Raw genomic sequence first — 25,250 nt, forward strand, 5'->3', positions numbered from 1 at the left:
ATCAGTTTGGATTCCGTAGAAATGTTGGAACACGTGAGGCAATACTAACCTTACGACTTATCTTAGAAGAAAGATTAAGAAAAGGCAAACCTACATTTCTAGCATTTGTAGACTTAGAGGAAGCTTTTGACAATGTTGACTGGAATACTCTCTTTCAAATTCTAAAGGTGGCAGGGGTAAAATACAGGGAGCGGAAGGCTATTTACAATTTGTACAGAAACCAGATGGCAGTTATAAGAGTCGAGGGGCATGAAAGGGAAGCAGTGGTTGGGAAGGGAGTGAGACAGGGTTGTAGCCTCTCCCCGGTGTTATTCAGTCTGTATATTGAGCAAGCAGTAAAGGAAACAAAAGAAAAATTCGGAGTAGGTATTAAAATTCATGGAGAAGAAATAAAAACTTTGAGGTTCGCCGATGACATTGTAATTCTGTCAGATACAGCAAAGGACTTGGAAGAGCAGTGAACGAAATGGACAGTGTCTTGAAAGGAGGATATAAGATGAACATCAACAAAAGCAAAACGAGGATAATGGAATGTAGTCAAATTAAATCGGGTGATGCTGAGGGGATTAGATTAGGAAATGAGACACTTAAAGTAGTAAAGGAGTTTTGCTATTTAGGGAGTAAAATAACTGATGATGGTCGAAGTAGAGAGGATATAAAATGTAGACTGGCAATGGCAAGGAAATCGTTTCTGAAGAAGAGAAATTTGTTAACATCGAGTATAGATTTAAGTGTCAGGAAGTCGTTTCTGAAAGTATTTGTATGGAGTGTAGCCATGTATGGAAGTGAAACATGGACAATAACCAGTTTGGACAAGAAGAGAATAGAAGCTTTTGAAATGTGGTGCTACAGAAGAATGCTGAAGATAAGGTGGGTAGATCACGTAACTAATGAGGAGGTATTTAAGAGGATTGGGGAGAAGATAAGTTTGTGGCACAACTTGACTAGAAGAAGGGATCGGTTGGTAGGACATGTTTTGAGGCATCAAGGGATCACAAATTTAGCATTGGAGGGCAGCGTGGAGGGTAAAAATGGTAGAGGGAGACCAAGAGATGAATACACTAAGCAGATTCAGAAGGATGTAGGTTGCAGTAGGTACTGGGAGATGAAGAAGCTTGCACAGGATAGAGTAGCATGGAGAGCTGCATCAAACCAGTCTCAGGACTGAAGACCACAACAACAACATGTTCTCACGTGAAGATGGCAGCCAGATGGACTGCTGACATTGTGTCAGGATGACAGAATGGTCTTGCTGTGGCCCAACAAGAATATAAGTTACACTTCAAAACTTAAGATGTCTGTCATTTAATTTTATTCTAATAAAATAAGGCATGTAAATATGTCACATTCAAAATAATGTTAAGGTGAGACCCAATAGGTGCGTGTATGTGTGTGTGTGTTTTCTAATTCAGAATAAGGCCTTTTGGTCAAAAGCTTACAAGTATAGCATCCTTTTTGTTGTGCCTGTCTGCAATTCTACATCTTTTTTATATGAAGAGTAGCAATTCATTTCATTATAAACTTTGTTTACCTTTCTTGCCAGTTATAGAGTCCACGCAGAATACTGTGGCTGGTAAATTCATAGAAGGTAGGGCACTCATGGGGAGAGTGGTAGTGGTGGGGGTTGCGGCCAGGTGCTGCAGGGGGAATGCCGAGTGCTGGAGGGGAAGCGCCGTTTTAATCTGAAGTCTACACTCACATTTTTTGTAAATGTTAGATGGAGTGTCTCCACCCCCAAATCTATATGGTGACCATTCAAAAACCTCTACTGCCACCCTTGCTTTGGTTATCATGTAAAAATAATTCCCCCTGAAAATGTGGCGGTTTATTGACACCTTTTTGCTTGGTTTGTTAACCGTGTGTAACTTTCAGAGTAGTGTCACAATTTTGAGTAAAATGTGCACATTTCTGTTATTGCCATGTTAAAATTTACTGCTTTTGCCAAAACACAGCAGAGTTTACACAGTATCACCTCACTAACATGTGCAGATGCAGTTGCGAGAGAATTCTGAAACAGTGGTTTATTAAGTGTTGAATTGAGGAAAAGTTAGATCAGTAGCTTATGAAAAAGCACATCCTCGTTAAAAAATATATGTGTAATGTCTTCAATGATGTTGTTCCAAAACTCATACAATTTCTCATTTCACCATCTATCGATGGTGTTTAAAAGTTACAGTCTTTCATTGAAAAAGTCAGTAGTTAGTGGAATATCATGGTAGATAATGAAGTTTTGCATAATAATCATATGGCAAAATACTCCCCTCTTTGCATCTATCATTTGCTGAAATCTCATTTTGATACCTCAATCCATTTATCCTAAATGAGTGTGCTATGTCAGAATAATTTTCATGACATTGGTAACAGATAAAGACCTCCACCCAAGTCTAAAGAAAAATTCAATATGTTAGCTAAATTTCATATGCAGCAACAAATTACCTAATATTCATCAAACACACAATCATAGCGACCCCTATTTTTCATTGCAAACTTCTTTGAATTTCGCGCTGTGTTGTACTTTCATGTAAATGTCGCAATAACTATGCCCATTAATGAAATGGTGGGCACATCATAACCTGGGGTGTAAAGCTACAATTAAAGCAAAAATGATTTTTTTTTTTTACTATACAGGGTGTTACAAAAAGGTACGGCCAAACTTTCAGGAAACATTCCTCATCCACAAAGAAAAAAAATATGTTACGTGGACATGTGTCCGGAAACGCTTACTTTCCATGTTAGAGCTCTTTTTATTACTTCTCTTCAAATTACATTAATCATGGAATGGAAACACACAGCAACAGAATGTACCAGCGTGACTTCGAACACTTTGTTACAGGAAATGTTTAAAATGTCCTCCGTTAGTGAGGATACATGCATCCACCCTCCGTCGCATGGAATCCTCGATGCGCTGATGCAGCCCTGGAGAATGGCGTATTGTATCACAGCCATCCACAATACGAGCACGAAGAGTCTCTACATTTGGTACCGGGGTTGCGTAGACAAGAGCTTTCAAATGCCCCCATAAATGAAAGTCAAGAGGGATGAGGTCAGGAGAGCGTGGAGGCCATGGAATTGGTCTGCCTCTACCAATCCATCGGTCACCGAATCTGTTGTTGAGAAGCGTACGAACACTTCGACTGAAATGTGCAGGAGCTCCATCGTGCATGAACCACATGTCGTGTCGTATTTGTAAAGGCACATGTTCTAGCAGCACAGGTAGAGTATCCCATATGAAATCATGATAATGTGCTCCATTGAGTGTAGGTGGAAGAACATGGGGCCCAATCAAGAGATCACCAACAATGCCTGCCCAAACGTTCACAGAAAATCTATGTTGATGATGTGATTGCACAATTGCGTGCGGATTCTCGTCAGCTCACACATGTTGATTGTGTAAATTTACAATTTGATCACGTTGGAATGAAGCCTCATCCGTAAAGAGAACATTTGCACTGAAATGAGGATTGACACATTGTTGGATGAACCATTCGCAGAAGTGTATCCGTGGAGGCCAATCAGCTGCTGATAGTGCCTGCACACGCTGTACATGGTACGGAAACAACTGGTTCTTCCATAGCAGTCTCCATACAGTGACGTGGTCAACGTTACCTTGTACAGCAGCAACTTCTCTGACACTGAGATTAGGGGTATCGTCAACTGCAACAAGAATTGCCTCGTCCATTGCAGATGTCCTCGTCGTTCTAGGTCTTCCCCAGTCGCGAGTCATAGGCTGGAATGTTCCGTGCTCCCTAAGACAGCGATCAATTGCTTCGAACGTCTTCCTGTCGGGACGCGTTCGTTCTGGAAATCTGTCTCAATACAAAAGTACTGCGCCACAGCTATTGCCCCATGCTAATCCATACACCAAATGGTCATCTGCCAACTCCGCATTTGTAAACTTTGCACTGACTGCAAAACCACGTTCGTGATGAACATTAACCTGTTGATGCTACATACTGATGTGCTTGATGCTAGTACTGTAGAGCAATGAGTCGCATGTCAACACAAGCACCGAAGTCAACATTACCTTCCTTCAATTGGGCCAACTGGCGGTGAATCGAGGAAGTACAGTACATACTGATGAAACTAAAATGAGCTCTAACATGGAAATTAAGTGTTTCCGGATACATGTACGCATAACATCTTTTCTTTATTTGTGTGTGAGGAATGTTTCCTGAAAGTTTGGCCGTACCTTTTTGTAACACCCTGTATATTGTCTGTAAAATTGATTGAGAAAAATTGTAGGGCATGCGCCTTGATTCTGTCATCACTGACCAGCCAAAAGTTGGATGACAGTGTTGGCCTCCCCTTCTGAACAAATGAATGAACTCGCCCAACGCTTTGAACGAAAATGTGTCACTACACGTCAGGCACCATATCCTCGGTGGACTCTACCATTTCCCATAAACCATTTCATCTGCCCTCAGAATACATGTTTTCCACCTCATGGACAGTTTTGTGTGGAAATTATTTCCCACGATAGGCAGTTTGTATCAGTCTGTGAAAATTTTTGGTACTCTTTCCTGATCATAGATCGTGGTTCACTTCAGAATTTAATCCGTTATGCACTTCAGGAACAGTACATTTATGTCATCGTGGCTTGATTGATGTCAGTGGTGCACACAGTTATAGATCAGTGTTGAGAAGAATGTATCTGTAGCTTCAGGGGACCGAATTGATGCCGATGGGAGAAATAGACCAGAATGCATTTTCACTCTACACTGAAGTGTGCGTTCATTTGAAAGTTCCTGGCAGATTAAAACTATGTGCTGAATCAGGAATCTAACGTGGAACCATTGGTGTGCTCTACTGACTGAGCTTCTCAGATATGACTGACAATGTGCTCTCACAGCTTTACTTTCAGCATTATGTCTTTCCTATCGTCGAAACTTCGCAGAAGTTCTCCTGCATACCTAGCATGACTATCACTCCTGGAAGAACAGATACTGTGGGGAATGAATTTTCATTCTGCAGTGGAGTGTTTGCTGACATAAAACTTTCTGGCAGTTTACAAAGGCAAGGGTTCTGTGTTCGACTCCTGGCGTACCACACAGTTTTAATCTGCCAGGAAGTTCAAAGAGAAATAGATCTTTTCAATGTATTTCATGCTCATCAACAAAAACATTAGCATTGTAGTCAGTATGGTATTGCTTCCACATATACAGTAAAACCCAGTTGCAACACACCTGCATTTGAGGAATTCCTGGTGTTGAATAATATTTCTGTTGGTCTCAGTGAAATTGCCATAAGAAAAATGTGACTGAAATTCAATTTTAAGAAAAGGTGCACTTTGAAGGAATAAATATTGAACAGTTTGCAAACTGAACCCCAGTTATGACAAACATTTTTGAATGAGTTGCATTACTGCTGATAGAGAAAAGCCAGTAATTCACAACCAATTCCCATTGCCAATAGGTAGTCCATAGTTTTTAGCCTGTAATTTTAAACAGGTGCCAGTTTCCGAATGTTGATCACATCATATGTTATTCCAGAAAATGTAGGCATTACGTCCAATAACGCACATAGGTCACATTGTTTTGTTTATCAAAGTGGTGAATTCTACTCTGTGAAAGTTTTGTGTAGTTAAAGCCTGCTAAAGAAGAAATCTTATGATTCAGCAGAAGCTGACAATTATCTTCCACGTTGAATACAATTAGAAAGTTAAATTCTCCTACATGGAAAAAAAAAAAAAAAAAAAAAAAAAAAAAAAAGAGCAGACATTCCTAAATGCTGTAACTAATGCCCCTTCAACATTAGAAAGGGAGGACATTTGTGCTTCATCACTGGAACAGAAGAAGAATTACAATTGGTTGGGTAGTAGCACTGTACTGCTTTCTTAATTCATATCAAAAAGCAGACTGAAAGCTGTTTAATTTCTTTACTACAGCTTCAGGAGTCACTTGGGCCATGGAAGGTTTCAATCTTTTTATTAAAACTGGCATACGTATATATTTCTCTTACACCATTGGAGTATGAAATACGTTCTATATCCCAGTGTTCAGGAAGATTGCAGAAGTCTTCAGTAAAATCCGAAAACACACAATTTTTTCCATGGAGATAACAGTGGCAACAGGTTGAGTTTCAGGTGACAGGTGATTATGGAAACTGTGCAGTTACCAGAGGGAACTGTGAGGTACATTGTCACTAAATACTAGTCTCTGGTGCAGGTGAACTGCGTATCTGAAATACACAGTTACCTCAGGTAATCATACATTTTATCGCTCAGAAATGATGTCACTCTTGATAAACTGTGCAGCTAAACGGGAGGTGTGGAGCTGTTTGAGGTGTTAGAAACCATCCTGTTACTAATAAAATGGCTTCGTGAACTGAGAAGTGGAAACATTCTAATAGATGGAAATTTCTTAATAGAGAAGTTTCAGTGCACTGCCCGAAGCTCGAGGTTTGATTTCAGTGCATCAAATACCTTGCAGGATTGTCTACGGGGTGTGGGGCTGAACCTGTAATACCAACATTTGGAAAATGGATATTTTTCCATGGCTGATAACAAATGTTAGCCAAGAAACATGTTCAATGCATATGGAACTGCAGCTTCTATAATTTATTTCTCTCAAAAACATGGGCCTATTCTGTTCAGGGAAAAATGTCAGAGAGGCAAAAATAAAAAGCAGCACTGTTGTATGTTAATAGTGACAGAGGTGAAAAATTGCTGCCATCAGCAGTTTTAAAATTTTAAACTCCCAAGTGGATGACTGCTGAAATTTGTACGAAGTTTTTTAGGAAGTTAGATGCCAAGATGAATGCAGCAGGAAGTCAGGAACATTGATGTGTTGCTTCCTACTGACTGTACAAGTTGCCTGCAGCCTCTAAAACTGGGTATAATTCACCTTGTGAAAGCTAAATACAGATTGTCTGTAGTGCAGAGGTCAGTTTCATTCCTAAAAGAAAGGACCCAGTGAGACTGAATTATGGGCTATGTGCATGTTTATTGCTGCCTGGAATGCTGTAATCCAAGAAGAATATTCCAGAAAGTGTAACATTTCAGGGCGTCATGCTTTTTTTTTTTTACTTGTGGTAAATGTAAGTGACTTGGTGATGCTTTTATTAAGAACCGAGCAGAGCTGGATAGATGTAGGGAAGAGGAGACAAGATAAGGAGGATTTAATTAAATGAAGTTTTGCTGCAACTGGTAGAAAATTTTTTTCCTCATTCATTGCAGACGATTTGTTTCTAGCAAATATCAACCATCTAGACAGACAGTTCTTGTTACTAGGCTAAACTGGTGAGAAAAAGCTAGCTACAGTTTTCAGTTCTTCTTCCCCCCCTCCCCTTTCTTTTCTAGAGATAAAGGAGGATATTTAAGGGTGGGCGCATTTACATGTCAGTATGATGAAGCCTCTATTTTACATTTTAGTGTGATCCAATGCAAACACAAAATTGAGGAAAATGCAGAACCGAGGAAAACATTAAAACCTCCAAAATACAAGCAAACACATGTGTAATTGGCATAATCCTCTCCAATACATTATATAAAATCTGTATAAGTGAAGGAAGGTTGTATACATGGAAGAACCCTGGAGATACGAAAAGGTATCAGATAGATTATATAATGGTAAGACAGAGATTTAGGAACCAGGTTAAATTGTAAGACATTTCCAGGGGCAGATGTGGACTCTGACCACAATCTATTGGTTATGATCTGGGGGAAAGAAATACAATAGAAGAAGAATGGGTAGCTTTGAGGGATGAAGTAGTGAAGGCAGCAGAGGATCAAGTAGGTAAAAAGACGAGGGCTGGTAGAAATCCTTGGGTAACAGAAGAAATATTGAATTTAATTGATGAAAGGAGAAAATATAAAAATGCAGTAAATGAAGCAGGCAAAAAGGAATACAAACGTCTCAAAAAAGAGATCGACAGGAAGTGCAAAATGGCTAAGCAGGGATGGCTAGAGAACAAATGTAAGGATGTAGAGACTTATCTCACTAGGGGTAAGATAGATACTGCCTACAGGAAAATTAAAGAGACCTTTGGAGAGAAGAGAACCACTTGTATGAACATCAAGAGCTCAGACGGAAACCCAGTTCTAAGCAAAGAAGGGAAAGCCGAAAGGTGGAAGGAGTATATAGAGGGTCTATACAAGGGCGATGTACTTGAGGACAATATTATGGAAATGGAAGAGGATGTAGATGAAGATGAAATGGGAGATATGATACTGCATGAAGAGTTTGACAGAGCACTGAAAGACCTGAGTCGAAACAAGGCCCCCAGAGTAGACAACATTCCATTGGAACTACTGATGGCCTTGGGAGAGCCAGTCCTGACAAAACTCTACCATCTGGTGAGCAAGATGTATGAAACAGGCGAAATACCCTCAGACTTCAAGAAGAATATAATAATTCAATCCCAAAGAAAGCAGGTGTTGACAGATATGAAAATTACCGAACAATCAGTTTAATAAGCCACAGCTGCAAAATACTTACACGAATTCTTTATAGACGAATGGAAAATCTAGTAGAAGCCGACCTCGGGGAAGATCAGTTTGGATTCCGTAGAAATACTGGAACACGTGAGGCAATACTGACCTTACGACTTATCTTATAAGAAAGATTAAGGAAAGGCAAACCTACGTTTCTAGCATTTGTAGACTTAGAGGAAGCTTTTGACAATGTTGACTGGAATACTCTCTTTCAAATTCTAAAGGTGGCAGGGGTAAAATACAGGGAGCGAAAGGCTATTTACAATTTGTACAGAAACCAGATGGCAGTTATAAGAGTCGAGGGACATGAAAGGGAAGCAGTGGTTGGGAAGGGAGTAAGAAAGGGTTGTAGCCTCTCCCCAATGTTATTCAATCTGTATATTGAGCAAGCAGTAAAGGAAACAAAAGAAAAATTCGGAGTAGGTATTAAAATCCATGGAGAAGAAATAAAAACTTTGAGGTTCGCCGATGACATTGTAATTCTGTCAGAGACAGCAAAGGACTTGGAAGAGCAGTTGAATGGAATGGATGGTGTCTTGAAGGGAGGATATAAGATGAACATCAACAAAAGCAAAACGAGGATAATGGAATGTAGTCGAATTAAGTCGGGTGATGTTGAGCGTATTAGGTTAGGAGATGAGACACTTAAAGTAGCAAAGGAGTTTTGCTATTTGGGGAGCAAAATAACTGACGATGGTCGAAGTAGAGAGGATATAAAATGTAGACTGGCAATGGCAAGGAAAGCGTTTCTGAAGAAGAAAAATTTGTTAACATCGAGTACAGATTTAAATGTCAGGAAGTCGTTTCTGAAAGTGTTTGTATGGAGTGTAGCCATGTATGGGAGTGAAACGTGGACGATAAATAGCTTAGACAAGAAGAGAATAGAAGCTTTAGAAATGTGGTGCTACAGAAGAATGCTGAAGATTAGACGGGTAGATCACATAACTAATGAGGAGGTATTGAATAGAATTGGGGAGAAGAGGAGCTTGTGGCACAACTTGACTAGAAGAAGGGATCGGTTGGTAGGACATGTTATGAGACATGTAGGGATCACCAATTTAGTATTGGGGGACAGTGTGGAGGGTAAAAATCATAGAGGGAGACCAAGAGATGAATACACTAAGCAGATTCAGAAGGATGTAGGGTGCACTAGGTACTGGGAGATGAAGAAGCTTGCACAGGATAGAGTAGCATGGAGAGCTGCATCAAACCAGTCTCAGAACTTAAGACCACAACAACAACAAGTGAAGGAAATTAAATGTACAATGTTTATACAATAATTTGCGGTCATGAGTTTCATCAGTTCTTAAAACCTCACAGATGTCTAATAGAAAGGAAAAACTCGTCAAAAATTTGAAATTGATGTCTAGTTACAAGGTAATCAAGCTATTTTCTGACATGCTACGACCACAGATTATACATCAAAACATGTGTTATTGAGAGATCTTTCATGTGTGCTCAACCAATAACAGACAAAAATTTTTGAACATAATGAATTAAACTGAAAACTGTGAATAACACTGAAAGGTATCAAAATATAACATGGAGGGGTGTGTGTTTCCCTTCTGTAGCCAGTAGCAGTGCAGCATACTCTGGTGACACGAGCACAGAGACCTACAGTGTATTGCTTGTAAACTTTTCTTTCTTCATTGTGCTGAGCAGTCGAAACGGGGCAGTATTGTGAATGCATGCTGTTTGCAAACAAACGTCTGAGACGTTACAAACATCCGAGATGTTGCTATCTGACGGTTTTCACCATACTTCACAGTTTTCAGTTTATTTCACCACATAGGCTATAAATTTTCGCTATTTTTAAGGTGAATGAGAAATGAAAGAACCCTCAAAACTGCGTGGCAGTAGTGTGTTGGGAAATGACTCATTTGCCTCGTATATCTTTAGCAAAAGTAATAGTCTTTTAAATTATGTACCATAGCAGGTGTAATAGATAATCAACCAGTTGCAATAAATGGTGGTTTTCAAATAACCTTTACCATGGTTTTAACGGATTTAAATCTGTCTTCCTCAGAAAGATGACAGGCTTCACATTAGCAATCAGTGAGAATAGCTTGGCAGTCTAAACAGCCAACAAGCTTTTTGGTTCTTCAGACCACCAAGCGTACTTGTTGATCGGCGTGTTTGCCTCAGGATTTGTTTTCCTGGTATCTATGCTTTCTACTCTTCCTCAGTCGGCATGTAAGCTATTAACATGGTCTGTTATTTTAAGAGATTGTTTTTACTGATGTGACAAGCTCTTGTTTCTAGAGGCTTAAGTTTTACACATGGACATACAGACCATTGCCGACAGATTTCACATTAGTCAACTAAAACAACTTTCGAATGAAACAATTTTGTCATCATTTTGGATACTGCCTTTACATCAAGACACCAATAGGTGATATTATGTGTAGCTTTAAAATAAATGCCTTTTTAATCAATGAAAAGTTTTTGGCACCATGTGTTTTGGGATTTATTAGGGCCAAATCATGAAGTCATATGCGTCTTATGCGCGTTAAGAACCTCAAAATTCTGGTTATGGGTCATTTAGTTAGCTTATTGGAGCTAACTGTCTATCAAAGGGGATCACGGACCACCATGTAAAGGAAAAAAAAGTGATTCATTATATTATGTATTATAGAATATATGTTACATATTATGAAATTCATTTGGAACAGCCAGTTGAATGTTGAAATTGCCGATTTGATATTGTGTAAGGCTGTTTCAAATACTTTGTCATTTGTTGCTACTAATTAAAAATGTTGAGTAAATCTTACTGTTTAACAAACTTCTTGCCTTAAATTTATGGTTGATGGAGGTGAAAGAAAATGATTATTCATAAGCTATAATTAATAGAAAAACCTGAAAAAATCTGTGTATCAATGATAGATGCCATGCATTATGTTGCTAAAGCATAGTAGGATGTCATTTCTATAACTGTGCATTTTTTCTGAAGCAAGGACTTAAATTCCTGGAAGAAGAAAAAACAGCATTGCATAGAACAAAGGATATGTTTGTAAATAAAAAGTAGGCCTATCTGGCAGTGAAAAATCCAGAATAGTATGTTAATATCTATGTGAAGATAAATGACTGTTGATATGAAACCACATCTTGGTTCTTAACAAGGAAAATTGCCAAACAGCCATGCGATTTGTTTTTATTTTGACAAGTAGTTTCAACCATTCAGTATGCTATTCTCAGAACCCATATGCACTTCATGTACAAGTACTGTTCCAAAAATAGTGGAACACTCGTTATTTCGTGCCGATGGTGTGTTGGAGTGAAATGCACATCCCTGTATTTAATGTGTAATTGCTGGAAGTGTCATTGTTGACATCTGTTAGTTATTGTTTAGTGCTGTGTTGAGTAGAATATTGTGTTGCACAGTTTGCGAATTTCGAGATGGCAGAGTCAGAGGAGAAACACATCTGCATTAAATTTTGTGCAAAACTCAAGAAAACCTTTACAGGGACACACCAAGTGATGCAGGAAGCATGCAGTGATGAGTGCTTAAGCCATACTCTCAATGCTACGAATGATTCACATGGTTTGAAAATGGCCTAATGGAGGTAAAAGATGACCCTCATTCAGGACACCCGTCAACGAAGCTCGTGTCAGGAACTGCAACGAAATTGTGCGTGCCAATAGAAGGCTGCCTAGAGAGTGCAGAAGAATGTAACATTTCAGTTGGTTTATGAAATCCTGGCACAACATCTTGGAATGCATCGTGTCAACACCAAGATGGTCCCATGGCTCATGAGTCAATATGAGAAAGACCTTTGCCTTGCAATCTACTTTTGGATTGTGCAATTGAGAATGAAATGTTCCTCAATTAACTGGTGATGAGATCTGGGTCTATGGTTATGATGTTGAGACATTGAAAGGACGAAGATTTTCAACAATCTTTCTTTCTTGCGCTTGTGCCATTTTTCCAGTGGATTCACAGGGTCAGCATTGTTAATCGGATGTGGCAATGTTAGTGGCCGGATGCCCTTCCTGCTGCCACCCCGTACCCCCGGGAAGGAATTAGTGTACCCCAACTGTCTGCGACTAGTGTAATCCATGGAATAGTGCGAAAGTGTTCAGATGTCTGCGAGCCGTGGAACTGAGGTGGGACGTGGGGACTAGCCCGGTATTCACCTAGGGGGATGTGGAAAACCGCCTAAAAACCACATCCAGGCTGGCCGGTACACTGGCCCTCGTCGTTAATCAGCCGGGCGGATTCGATCTGGGGCTGGCGCACCTAACAGAGTCCAGGAAGCTCGGCTAACCTGGCGGGTCAAAGATTTGCAACAATAGACGATATAAAAGAAAATTCGCAGACGACACTTTGTGCCGTTGAGCCAAAGGTGTACCAAGACTGCTTCTGGAAGTGGAAAAAAACAGTGTTGGAGCGGTGTAGCAACTGTGGAGGAGAATATTTCGAAGGAGACCATACAGAACAAGTAAAAGATTAGTGTAGAAAAATTTTACAGGCAAAGTTCCAAATTTTTTTTTGCCAGACCTCGTATAGACATTCAGACATATCGATATTGATTTACTGGAGCCATCGGTATCTGGATGCTGTAAAGTCGTATTTCTAGTGCTTCCTTTTAAGACTTGACAACAAGCAGTTGTTGTCAAGTCTTATAAGGAAGTATTGAAAAAACAAATTCATGTCATTCAGATACTGATGGCTCTAATATGCATGTATCGATACGTTTGAATGTCTGTACATGAAGTGCATATGGGACCCAAAGATGGCATATGCCGAAACTTCTTGTAAAAAAAACTGCGTTTCAAATTGTGCAGCTGTTTTGTGATTTTCCTTTTTAAATATTTGACTAGCCACTGTCCCGCTTCTGCAGTGGATCAGCAGAGACATCTTGGTATTGTGTTACTGCCAGCAAGTGACAAGACTTTGTTACAAAGCTCAGCTGCTAATCACCCACTTAAGACAACAGTGTGTTGTTCTTCCCCATTCATATTGATATTTAAAGCTGATCTGCAATGGGCATACTTTTCTCATTTAACAGATAGTAATTTTAGTTGTTTATGTCAGTGGTACCAATTGTAAAGTATGTTCTATCTAATTACAAGGTGCTCAAGAAAAAATAAATGTGTTGTAAGGAGTATTGTGATAGTGTGTTGCTGTATAAATTAGGAATAAAGTGCAGCAACCTAACGCTGTCGTGAAACATGTTGCGAGTGTTCAGAAGAGTTCTAGGTACTTGATTGTATTACAAATTGTGGTGATGTATGTAAGTGAAAATGAAGAAATAGGAACAAGAAATGGGAATGTTACCTTCAAAAAAACGTTTTGTAGTCTCATTCATTATAAATTGTTAAGAGTTTATAGACAATATTAGTCTAATTAATGTTTATTGTGTTTACGATGCCCTAGTATCATTTTTTTTTCACCTATATTTTTTGTTGTGTTTCCTCAAAATAAAAAAAAAGGTTACTGTTAAAGTGCCCATCACTGTACTCTTCTCTCATTTATCTCGTGACAGACTATTTCACTTTTTTGCTAATTCCATCTACTTTATATTTCTTACTTGCTTGTATCTTTGGCTACTTCTCTAGCTTTCGATGCTTTTCTTCAATTACAGTGTCCCTTCACATGGGATCATTTCCTTCTGATTTTTAGATGCCTACTTATCCATAGCTTATGACTGTAGTGATTTGGTGACTTAGATAAAGAACTTGAATTGCACTATGCAAGAAGTAACCCTATTATTTGTTAAATCACATTCAAAATTTATAAAAAAAACTTTTTGGGTAAGAGAGAATGTTATATATAAATAAATTAATAATTTTTGTCATGTTGTTATATATATATGTCTTTGATCGTTTTTAGAACCAGAGAAACACTTGCAAGTGGAAATCTCCTGAGTGTGATCAATGTGCTGATGCAACTGCGCAAAGTGTGCAATCATCCAAACCTGTTTGAAGCGAGACCTACAGTATCACCTTTTCAGATGGAAGGCCTCACGTATACAACTGCATCTTTAGTTTATAGTGCTCTGGACTATGATCCATTTAAGGTAAAATTGAGATTTTTAACTTAAGATTACATATGCAGTTAAACTTACCCAGCCTAAATGATTAACCCAAATGTTGATTGTTAGATAAACTAGAACCATTTTCCTGTGGAGTTAGACACCATAGTGAACACAACATTGCAAACGGCAATTTTTTCATTCATGGGAAGCTTCTTAATAATTTCCTATGAATTTGTGTACAGGGAGTTACACCTTGAAATGTATGCATGAGAACCTAGTGCCCCGCCTCCTCACCTTTCCCTTCAATCGCCCCCCTCATCTCTTCATCAGGCCTGCAACTTTGTTTTCATGTCTTGTCTTCCTTCAATCTATGGCCCCTATACGTGCAGTATTCTACATCTACATGGATACTTTGCAAATCACATTTAAGTGCCTGGCAGAGGATTCATTGAACCACCTGCACAATTCTCTATTATTACAATCTTATGTAGCACGCAGAAAGAATGAACACCTATATCTTTCCATACAAGCTCTGATTTCCCTTATTTTATCACAGTGATCATTTCTCCCTGTGTAGATCAGTGTCAACAAAATATTTTCACATTTGGAGCAGAAAGTTGGTGATTGGAATTTCGTGAGAAGATTCCATTGCAATGAAAAAGTCTTTGTGTTAATAATGTCCAGCTCAAATCCTGTATCATTTCAATGACACTCTCTCTCCCATATTTTGCGATAATATAAAATGTACTGCCCTTCCTTGAACTTTTTCAATGTACTCCATCAATCCTACCTGGTAAGGATCCCACACTGCGCAGCAGTATTCTAAAAGAGGACAGACAAGTGTGGGGTAGGCAGTCTCCTTAGTATAGCTGTAACATTTTCTAAGTGTCCTGCCACTAAAACCAGTCTTTGGTTAGTCTTCACCACAACATTTTTTATGTATTCCTTCCAATTTAAGTTGTTCATAATTGTAATTTCTGGGTATTTAGTTGAATTTACAGCCTTTAGATTTGACTGATTTATCATATAACCGAAGTTTAACAATTTCCTTTTAGCACTCAAATGGCTCTGAGCATTATGGGACTCAACTGCTGAGGTCATTAGTCCCCTAGAACTTAGAACTACTTAAACCTAACTAACCTAATGACATCACACACATCCATGCCCGAGGCAGGATTCGAACCTGCGACCGTAGCGGTCTCGCGGTTCCAAACTCCAGCGCCAGAACCGCGCGACCACTTCGGCTGGCTTTTAGCACTCATGTGGACGACTTCACACTTTTCGTTATTTAGGGTCAACTGCCACTTTTCGCAACATTCCGATATTTCTTCTAAATCGTTTTGCAGTTTGTTTTGATCTTCTGATGACTTTATTAGTCGATAAATGACAGCATCATCTGCAAACAATTGAAGACGGCTGCTCAGATTGTCACCCGAATCGTTTATATAGATACCAAATTATCTATTATTTTCAAATTTCCACAGCAACCATATTTTCTTATTAACTATAATTCTTACCATTCAGTTCGTTGTTCTTTTTGATTCCAATGTTAAATGATTTACTGCAGTGCCCCACCTCTCTGATTTACCATAATCGTATGTTGTTCATTTATCAGCAGAGCTCTTTTGTGCTCAAAGCAATATCTGTACTTAAACCTTTCACTATCTACATAGGAACTGCATTCAATTTCATGTACAAATTCTTGTAGTATCTGTATTGGTTTATTCTCTGCCTATTTTTCAGCTTTTCCTCTAATGTGCCATTTTTAATTCTCAAATCATTGCTACTAGTTTTCCAGTTCTTTTGTTTTTGACCAAAAACATCCATCACATTCCTCCTGTGAACATTATTTTAGAGTATTTGGATGTTCCATTACAGATGTCTATTTGTCTCTTTATCTGTGGGAGTTAGAGGGTTGTCTGAAATTGATCCTTTCAACTTCTATTTACTGCTGTTTTCTCTCTCAGTACTGAACTGTATTTTTAATGTAGTTATTCATTCCTTGCTGCTGCTCTCTTTCTCCTGTATTGTTGTGCATTAGACCCCCGGTGTCACAAATTTTCCTCTAATGTCACCTGGTCGCACCTTCTCTGGCACTCAGAAAATGGTTGCTGACTCGAGGCATGATGCTTCGGGATGGTAGTTCCGCAACTGTTCAGTAGTGAGGAAATTTGATAAGTTTATTTTGTCAGTCTTAATTACTTGAATATACAATTTTGGCTGCAGCGGTTAGTGGTTTTGGGCTGACATGTCCATTCTCAAACCACACACCTTGTCATTAAACATAACTAGCCATACAACTTGGTACCAGAAAGGTCAAATAGCTTCTGAACAGAAAGTCAAACTAAGGTCAACAAGTATTCCCGTTGATCAGTTTGCCTGTGTATCTACAGTTGCACCTGGAAAAAAAATCAAATGTTCTCAAAAAATTGTGCTTCAGCCTGTAAACTGAATTGGAAATACGAGTGCAACAATTGACAATTGAGAAACTTTTTCTACTGTTGCAAAAAAGAATATTCACTTTATTCATAAAATATGAAATGCAATTTCATAGAAATAAAACAGAAAAAATTACAACCAAAAATTTTTATAGCATATCTCCCCCCCCCCCCCCCCCCCCCCCCCCCCCCCCCCCGCAATAAAATTCCTACTTCCAAAAATATTCAGAGTTACCCAATTTGTCACAAAGGGCGTATACGCCCCCGGGAATTTCGGGATCAAAACAGGAATTTTTTCATCCAGGAAAACACGTGAATTTTTTAGAATTCTGGGAATTTTTCATTGTTTTTGTTTTCAGTTAAATTTTTGTTGTTTTTACTTGTAAAAACTAATGCTGTAACAAATAATTTTACTTTAGCCTGCTACTGCAGAATAATTCTGCAGCAATAAAACATAAATGAGGAAAAACAACAAAACTGAAGTTGCAAAGGAAATCGCCATTTACAACAACAAAACACAGTGCACACACAAGTGCCTGCTAACAGCAAAATATGCCAAAGGCTTTAGGACGAAACTGTTTCCGTAGAGCGTGACGTCACAAAGGTTTGCATCAGGTTCATTTGAGCAGTTGCCAGCAGGCTCATGCACATGCACAGTTGAGTTGCGTATGGGCAGTGCCATATCGGCAGTGGCAACAAGCAGCCAGGTGCTACCCGAAAAAAAATTTTTGGTGCGCCCAAGGTGCCAGATTAGCGCATGCACAGAGCAGTGAGAGTTGTGGGGAGGGGGTAATCTCCACGTGACCTGTGTTTACGTTTAGTGATTTTGCTGTTTCCTATTTGTTTATAACTCTCATGTCAAATGAAAACATAATGGATTTTTGTGCTGGGAGCTATCAAGTGAATTAAAGTACATTCACTTAATTGTGGAAGGCTAAAATAAGTTATTAGTTGCAGCTTTCACGTTTTACTTTATTTCCAGGTTTTTGACAGTAAGGCATTAATTGCCTTGCATAACAGTGAAGTTACTTTTATCGATTTTCTAAAGAAACATGGCTTTTATTAACCTCCTCTGCAGAGGCAGTCAGTTTATTTGAAGTGCTATTGGGTAGTGTCAAATGTTTGCTGAATTTCAAGTACATGTTTTTATCCTCTGGCACGCTTGGCATTAAGCCATAATAGAAAACCAAACATAAAACAATATAGCACTGGTAGTCCAAGCAGCAAATTTGCATCCCGAAAACCATACTGAAAAGCTTAATATCAGGTTGGGGCCTACTTCTTTGTGGATCTGGACATAACTAATGTGCACTTTAAAGCCGAATTATGCACTTTAGTATGTTTGTGAAATTCTGATGTTCTTGGTGTATCCTCTGATGTCCTGTTTCATTCGAGATGTAATGTAAGCTCTCTTAATGTTATATACGTATGAACATATGGACTTCCGATGTCGTCATAGCTGCGCAAGCACAGTAACGCAATTTTCTAGTGCGCTATGGCAACTGCTGAAATGAACTCTAACAGGTCATGGGAAAATGAAGGATCCAGTTCGTGTTGTTCAGTAGCCCACAGGTGAACTCCAACCGGCGATCAGGGTCATCCTCGTTAAGTCGATATTGCATCTGCAGCTTGTAAGGATGCCACTTACTGGTGTGCAATATCCGGACAACGGAGGTTTGGCTTATTCCACATGCTAGGGCCACAGGACGGGTACTTTGTTTAGGACTTTTCACAAACAACGCAACAACCGCAGTTGCAGTTTCCTCACTGGTGACAGTCCTTGGTCGCCCACTACGTGCCCTGTCGTGAACAGAGCCCATCTCCCAGAATTTGGTGATCACGTGAGCCATCATGCTGTGCGATAAAGGTTTTCTGTCTGGGTGCCGTCTGTTGTAGTCAGCTGCTATTGTTCAGTAGCTGCGTTCCTGTGATATAAGGATGATTTCAATCTTCTGTTCACATGTGAAACCCATTTTAGATCACCTGGAACAAAGAGAGACATGAGTCGGTATCAAGGTAACTTTGAACATTAATAACTTCTAAACTGTACAAGATAGACAAAAACAAATTACACCACTCAGTTCCAGAGCTCAAGCGAGTGTTATTTGATGTGTCATACACCCCCTTACCATTAAAAAAAAAAAAAAAACTTGACTTGAATCCAAAATGACGGATTTCAAGTTGGCGGCCATGAATGACATTCACTCCAAAAGTTGCGGCCTCACATCAAACCTATGTTCCCATCATCACATTTCAATTTTCCCGTTAGTCTTTGAAGGTGTCCAAGGACTTTGGAATCTCCCTGTATTATGAAAAGGATAGTTGCTACTCACCATGTAGTGTATATGCTGTGTCACAGATAGGGTTAACAAAAAGACTGTCAGAAAAAGCTTTTGGCCAAAACAACACACACACACACACACACACACACACATCCACGCACACACAACCGCAGTCTCTGGCTTCTGTAACCTCAGCAGCCAGAGAGTGCGGTCGTGTGTATGTGTGTGTGTGTGTGTGTGTGTGTGTGTGTGTGTTTTTGTCGCAGGTTTGCACGCGCACGAGTGTGGTATCTGTAACTTCAGCAGCCAGAGACTGTGTGTGTGTGTGTGTGTGTGTGTGTGTGTGTGTGTGTGTGTGTTTTTCTACGTCCAACAAAGGCTTTGTTGGCTGAAAGCTCATTTTCTGCCAGTCTTTTTGTTGTGCCTGTCTGCGACTTGGCATCTCTGCGATACAGTGAGTAACAACTATCCTTTCATAATATTGTTACATTCCATCCTGGATTTTCCATTGTTGGATGTATAATGAAAAGAAATTTAGTCCTTTATTGAGCAAAGGTATCACTCTGTAAGGTGTGCAAAAATTAAATTTTTTCAGTGAATATGTTTTTGAAATCAGATGAAAAGTATTACGTAGCGGCTGGATAGCCATCTGTAAGCGCAGGTAGTAGCATTTGGCAAGGAGTGCAACATCAGAGCTGTGCCCAGTTAGGAATGGAAAGAGCACGTCTTTAGTAGCAAAAGGTTGGACGTACACTCCCTCTCTGTTTTATATTATTATTATTATTATAATCATCTCTTATGTAATTATTTTCTCTACAACTTCTTGCTTATTTTTGTTTTGTATTCCCACAACCCCCGTCCCCATCAGCTTTTTACCCCTTCTTTTCTTTTCTTCTTAATCCACCTTTACTTCTCACAATCTACTCATCATCTCTGGACTGAACTGCCTGCCTGTACCGTCTTTCACCTCCTACTCTCTCTCTCTCTCTCTCTCTCTCTCTCTCTCTCTCTCTCTCTCTCTCTCTCTCTCTCTGGTAGCCCCCCCCCCCCCCCCCCCCCCCCCATCTTTTTCACCCCTTGTCCTCTCAGTAGGTGGTTCCCCCTAATCCAGTGTCCCGAGTGACCTGTCAACTTAGTCCTCTCTCCTCCTTACGAATAAAGTATTAGTTCTTAATGCTATGATGTCTTACTATACTTGCACATTACAGTGTACCTGAAAATATCTTAATCAGTGGCAAGCTTTTTATTTTCTATAAAAGACGTTTCAGTGGTTATACAGTTGTCATCATCATCATCACCATCATCATCAGGTGGAGACTGTTTTTAATCAAATGTAAATTAAAAATTTTGCTGTTAATTTTCATTCAGAGTAACAGCCACAGTCTTCACAACCAACTTCATAATGAATAAAAGGGTTACCATGTATTGAATATTACAGAATAGTTTCATATAATTTTGTAGAAATGAACAATAGCTTGGCATACATTTTGTTAGTAATGTACAACTATTTTTCCTCTTTTTCTTTAACTCTCCATTTTTTATCATCTTGTATGTAAATATGCTGTTTAAAGTTGCAGCATATACATCTTGTTGCCTTTTGGTAGAGTTTGAATACTATCAGGTGCCAATCTTGTATTGTGTAAATTAATATCTGGCTGGAGTGGCCGAGCGGTTCTAGGCGCTACAGTCCGGAACCGCGCGACTGCTAGTCGCACATTCGAATCTTGCCTCGGGCATGGACGTGTGTGATGTCATTAGGTTAGTTAGGTTTAAGTAGTTCTAAGTTCTAGGGGACTGATGACCTCAGAAGTTAAGTCCCATAGTGCTCAGAGCCATTTTTTTGTGTGAATTAGTATTTTTGACCTTATGTTTAGATAATTTTTGCAAAGGTACACAAATGTAAGATTTTTTCTTATTTTACAGCATGTTGACTTGTTTTACCTCAACTTGTTGTTGCTGGATTTGGAACTTTGCTTAACTGCATTTGTTGCACATCGAATTAAGAAGTATCAGGCACCAAAGAAGCTAATTGAAGAAATTGATACCAAACCAGATCCTGCACCTCGTTGTCCTGCTGGTAAAATAAAAATTCATGTTCGTCTGTCCACATCACAGCAGCAGCAACCCCCTTCTGCTTTATTTAACAAAGCCATATCAAATATCCCCATTGCAAGAGTTGGAACGTCACCTTCGATTGTTGCTGTTAGTCCACAGGTTTCTGGTCAAGGTAGTGTGCACTTTATTGTATAACTCTGGTAATATTTATTTTTGTCAGATCATGGAATGGTGCTTTAGATACACAGATTAAGTGCTTCACATTTATTTCAGTTACATGTGTTAATTTATTTTGTCATTGCTTGCTTTCCAGGCATTACTTTACGAGTACCATCAACAGGAACTTCGTCTCAGGCATATGCAATTCAGTTAGTGAATCAAGAAGGAACCATGAAAGGTGAATTTCAGCTAACATTTCTTATGATTCCCGTCTAATGATAAGAGAAGACTTATATCGGTCTCTTTAGTTTTATATGCATGAAATAATGAAAAAGAAAGCAACTTGTATCCACATAACATTCATAGTAGCCTTATTTTATTTTTATTTTATTTTATTTGAGTTACATATTCCATAGATCCAGTATGTCATGATTAAGCATGGATGTCATGTTGTATACGACCTGGGACAACCGGGAGATCCAGGAAAAACCCGGGAATTTTTTCATCCTGGAGAAAACCGAGAAAAACTCGGGAATTTTTTAGAATTCCGGGAATTTTTCATTGTTTTAGTTTTCAGTTAAATTTTTGTAAATTTGACTGGTAAGAACCAATACTCTAACAAAGGATTTTACTGTATGCCACTACTGCAGAATAATACTGCAGCCCAAAAGATCAGAGATTTATGTCGGTATTAAAAGTTTTACTGGCATATTTGTGTGATGCATCTTACAGTGTAACATGCGCTAAACAGATCAACATTATATGTGAAAGCTTTGCTTCTCTTGTAGCTTATCAATCTTCGAGACAAACATGCGGAAGCTTTGCTTTCCTTGTAGCAACACTGTGTGTATTAACTTCAACCATCAACTTTTCCTGTTGGCAAAATTCGAATTTATACTTTTGTAATATGAAAATATGCAGCATCAAAGATTTTTCCATCAAAAAACTTAAGCCTAACACATACATACACATAAATAAATCCTTTATATACCCCTCAAAACACAATTTATATGCATACCTTGTACTGATTTTTGACTTGATACCGTTCACCAAATAATTGAGTTCTCCGACCTCCTCTCACCCAAACTATCTCTTTATAAATGCACAGACCTTGTGCCGAAAAAAAATCCTTATGCGACACACAACAAACAAGCAACAATAAATCCTGTTTGATCCACCCCTCAATTTCATACTCGTCCCAAAATTATCCATTAAATGCCTCTTTTGCCCCAATTTAATTTTTTTTTTTTCCTTCTTCTTCTTCTTCTTCTAGACCTGTCGCTATCTTAAACTTCTCTTGAGTCCACAAATGAGGCAATAACGATTATGATGTTCTGCCTTACCATCGCCAATCAGCTACAGTAAAATCACATTCCTCCTTAAGATACCATTCTGTCCAAATTTCACTTTCTATATTAGGTCAAACTCGCTGTGTTCTCCCTTACAATTATCGACATTAGTGGCTACAACATCATTACCATAAAATAAAGCATTACTTTTTACTTCCACGTCATTACAAACACCTTCACAAACAGCACTTTCAGCAACCGCTGATACATCATACAACTCACTACATAAAACCTCATTTACCTTCGTCAACAAATCACAAATTAAGAACCGCTCATAGTTTCACCATCCTCTGCCATTACATCACATAAATTATAGCTATAGCATCATGCAATTTTAGAATAAACAGTACCATTAAATTCCGCTGTATTTTGATTTAAACCTGAGCATAATACCTTTTCCTCTCCTACACGCTCCTGCGTCACATAAATTGCAGATTGCACATCAAATTCAGATCCACATTCATTCTCAAACAAACATTCAAGATCCACAGATCCATCCAGAATTTTGGGTTCACCTACATTAGTAGACAGATACGCACAGATTTCTTCCTTTGAAGTATCAATACCAGAAGCTTCAACTTTCATAACTTCAGCACATAAAATTTCATTACTACCTGCCTTCAAAAATAATTCACCAATATACACACACAAATTCATCAACAGCTGATGAGACTAATGCTATGCCACCCTTATTAACCTCCTAACAACTTTTGCTATCACAATATCATCTGAAACATCATCACCTTCATCACTATAATCGTTACCACTTTTTAGAATTTTCTAAACCATCTAACTCCAGCAAATTCAGCTCCACCTCAGCCTCCTATTGGCACATAGAATCTTTCTTTGTATTAACATGCACACACACTCTTTCATCTCACATTCATAAAACAAATCATTTAGCCCTAAATCATCATCATCGCCTTTATTGTTATCTTTCATTATCTTAGGATTATGCCTTTTACGTACGATCTGATTTGAAAATTTACGTATTTGATTCTCATCTCTTACTAATTTCATTTCAATATTCTGGTGCCTTTCTGCCGATTTATTAACACTTATCACATTTCCGTTTACTCATATCCTATTCATTGCCAGTTTATTTTGCCATCTCCGGACCTGAGATGCAGCAAAACTTAGTTTCCCGATCTCCCATTATCCTGGTTCATTTCGCCAGGTGCCAGTCCCTCAAATCTATGTTCTTGGTGTTGGTCCCTGTCATGAAAGTATCCGTTCTTATTACCCCTTTGAATTTTATTTTCCTGTCACCGTTTCCCTTATCAAAACTGCTGTTTGCGTTCCATTGATAACTTCCTGGACATCTGTCATAGTAATGTCTCGGACTGTAGTTATGATTTCCACTCTGAAAACTATTTGTCTGTTTACTTGGCAGTTTAAATTTCAACACCTGTTCTAATCTTTCTGCAAAGTCCACAAATTCATCTGTTGAGTTGCTAGGACTGTGCACTAGATCCCACTACAAATTTTCCAGTAACCATCTTTTCAACCTCGTAATTTCAGTAAGCACTCTCAATGGACGTTTCACATGCATTAATCTCGCAAGTTCACATTTACAAAATTCTCGCATCGACCTGTTCCCGTATTTAAATGTTGGCCCATTCAGAAACTCATTTTGGTGTCGTGTTTGCTTCGATTCACTCCAGAACATGTTCAGGAAACTGCTTTCAGATATTTCGTAGGTAGTGAACATATCACTGTGTATATCTGCCCACAATTGCAGCTCACCTTCCAAATGTGTTTTCATGAATTTCACTTTCACCTCATCGGATATTCCCCTTATAAAACCATCCGTGCATGCTGCTAGAAAATTTACTGGGTTATATTTCCCGCTTTTTCCAAAACATTTGACCGATCCTACGTTCATCTACAGAACACTGTCGCTGTAGAGGTTTGATGTGCAGCTAAAGAATTCAGTTCGCTTTTTATTTCATTGATTTGCTTTTTACCTTCACTATTTTCAATTTTAATGCCAGGTTCTACTTGTTCCTTTATTTTGTCTACTTCTTTCTCCCCTTTACCTATTTGAACAGCTAAGTTGCTAATAGCCTCTGTCGTTTCAGCCATTAGAGCATCTTGTGTACTCATCCAGTTTCTTACATTGTCTCCCAGATCTGCCTGCAACTTTTCCACCTTATCACTGAAATTTTTCTCTGCTTGATCTACCTTAGAGTCAAGTGTCCCAACTTCATCAGAAATTTTGCCCATTTCATCCTGAATTGTTTTTAATTTTCCGTCTATCAATTCCTTGATTCCACTATCAATTTTACCTACTTCGTCTTTCACAACAAAGCTATTTCGGATTGAACTGAATCAATTTTTAAATTTATATCATCCGTATTGGTTTTAACAGAATCCAATTTTGGATCCCAATCCTCTTATCATTTGCATTAATTGCGACATCATGTCTCCTCCATATACATCTCCCTTGCCTGATTTCGGACTATCTTCCGTACTAAATTCACCACTGATCACACTCTCCCACTCTGACTTCGGGCTAAGCGGCTCGCTAGTATTTTTGGACTCACTGGCTGACTGCT

At 38.8% G+C, this 25,250-nt stretch overlaps 1 protein-coding gene across 3 annotated transcripts in view; it reads left to right on the top strand.

Moving 5' to 3' along the window:
• Positions 1 to 25,250, top strand: part of LOC124606851 (helicase domino) — a 402,945-nt gene that overhangs the window by 127,766 nt on the left and 249,929 nt on the right. For all 3 annotated transcript variants that reach the window (XM_047138941.1, XM_047138934.1, XM_047138951.1), the window contains 3 exons: positions 14,265 to 14,451; positions 21,053 to 21,356; positions 21,498 to 21,581. In XM_047138941.1, the coding sequence (XP_046994897.1) occupies positions 14,265 to 14,451; positions 21,053 to 21,356; positions 21,498 to 21,581 (575 nt within the window). The remainder of the gene's footprint in view (positions 1 to 14,264; positions 14,452 to 21,052; positions 21,357 to 21,497; positions 21,582 to 25,250) is intronic.

The sequence above is a fragment of the Schistocerca americana genome, chromosome 1 (assembly GCF_021461395.2).
Source record: "Schistocerca americana isolate TAMUIC-IGC-003095 chromosome 1, iqSchAmer2.1, whole genome shotgun sequence".
Classification (NCBI taxonomy): domain Eukaryota; kingdom Metazoa; phylum Arthropoda; class Insecta; order Orthoptera; family Acrididae; genus Schistocerca; species Schistocerca americana.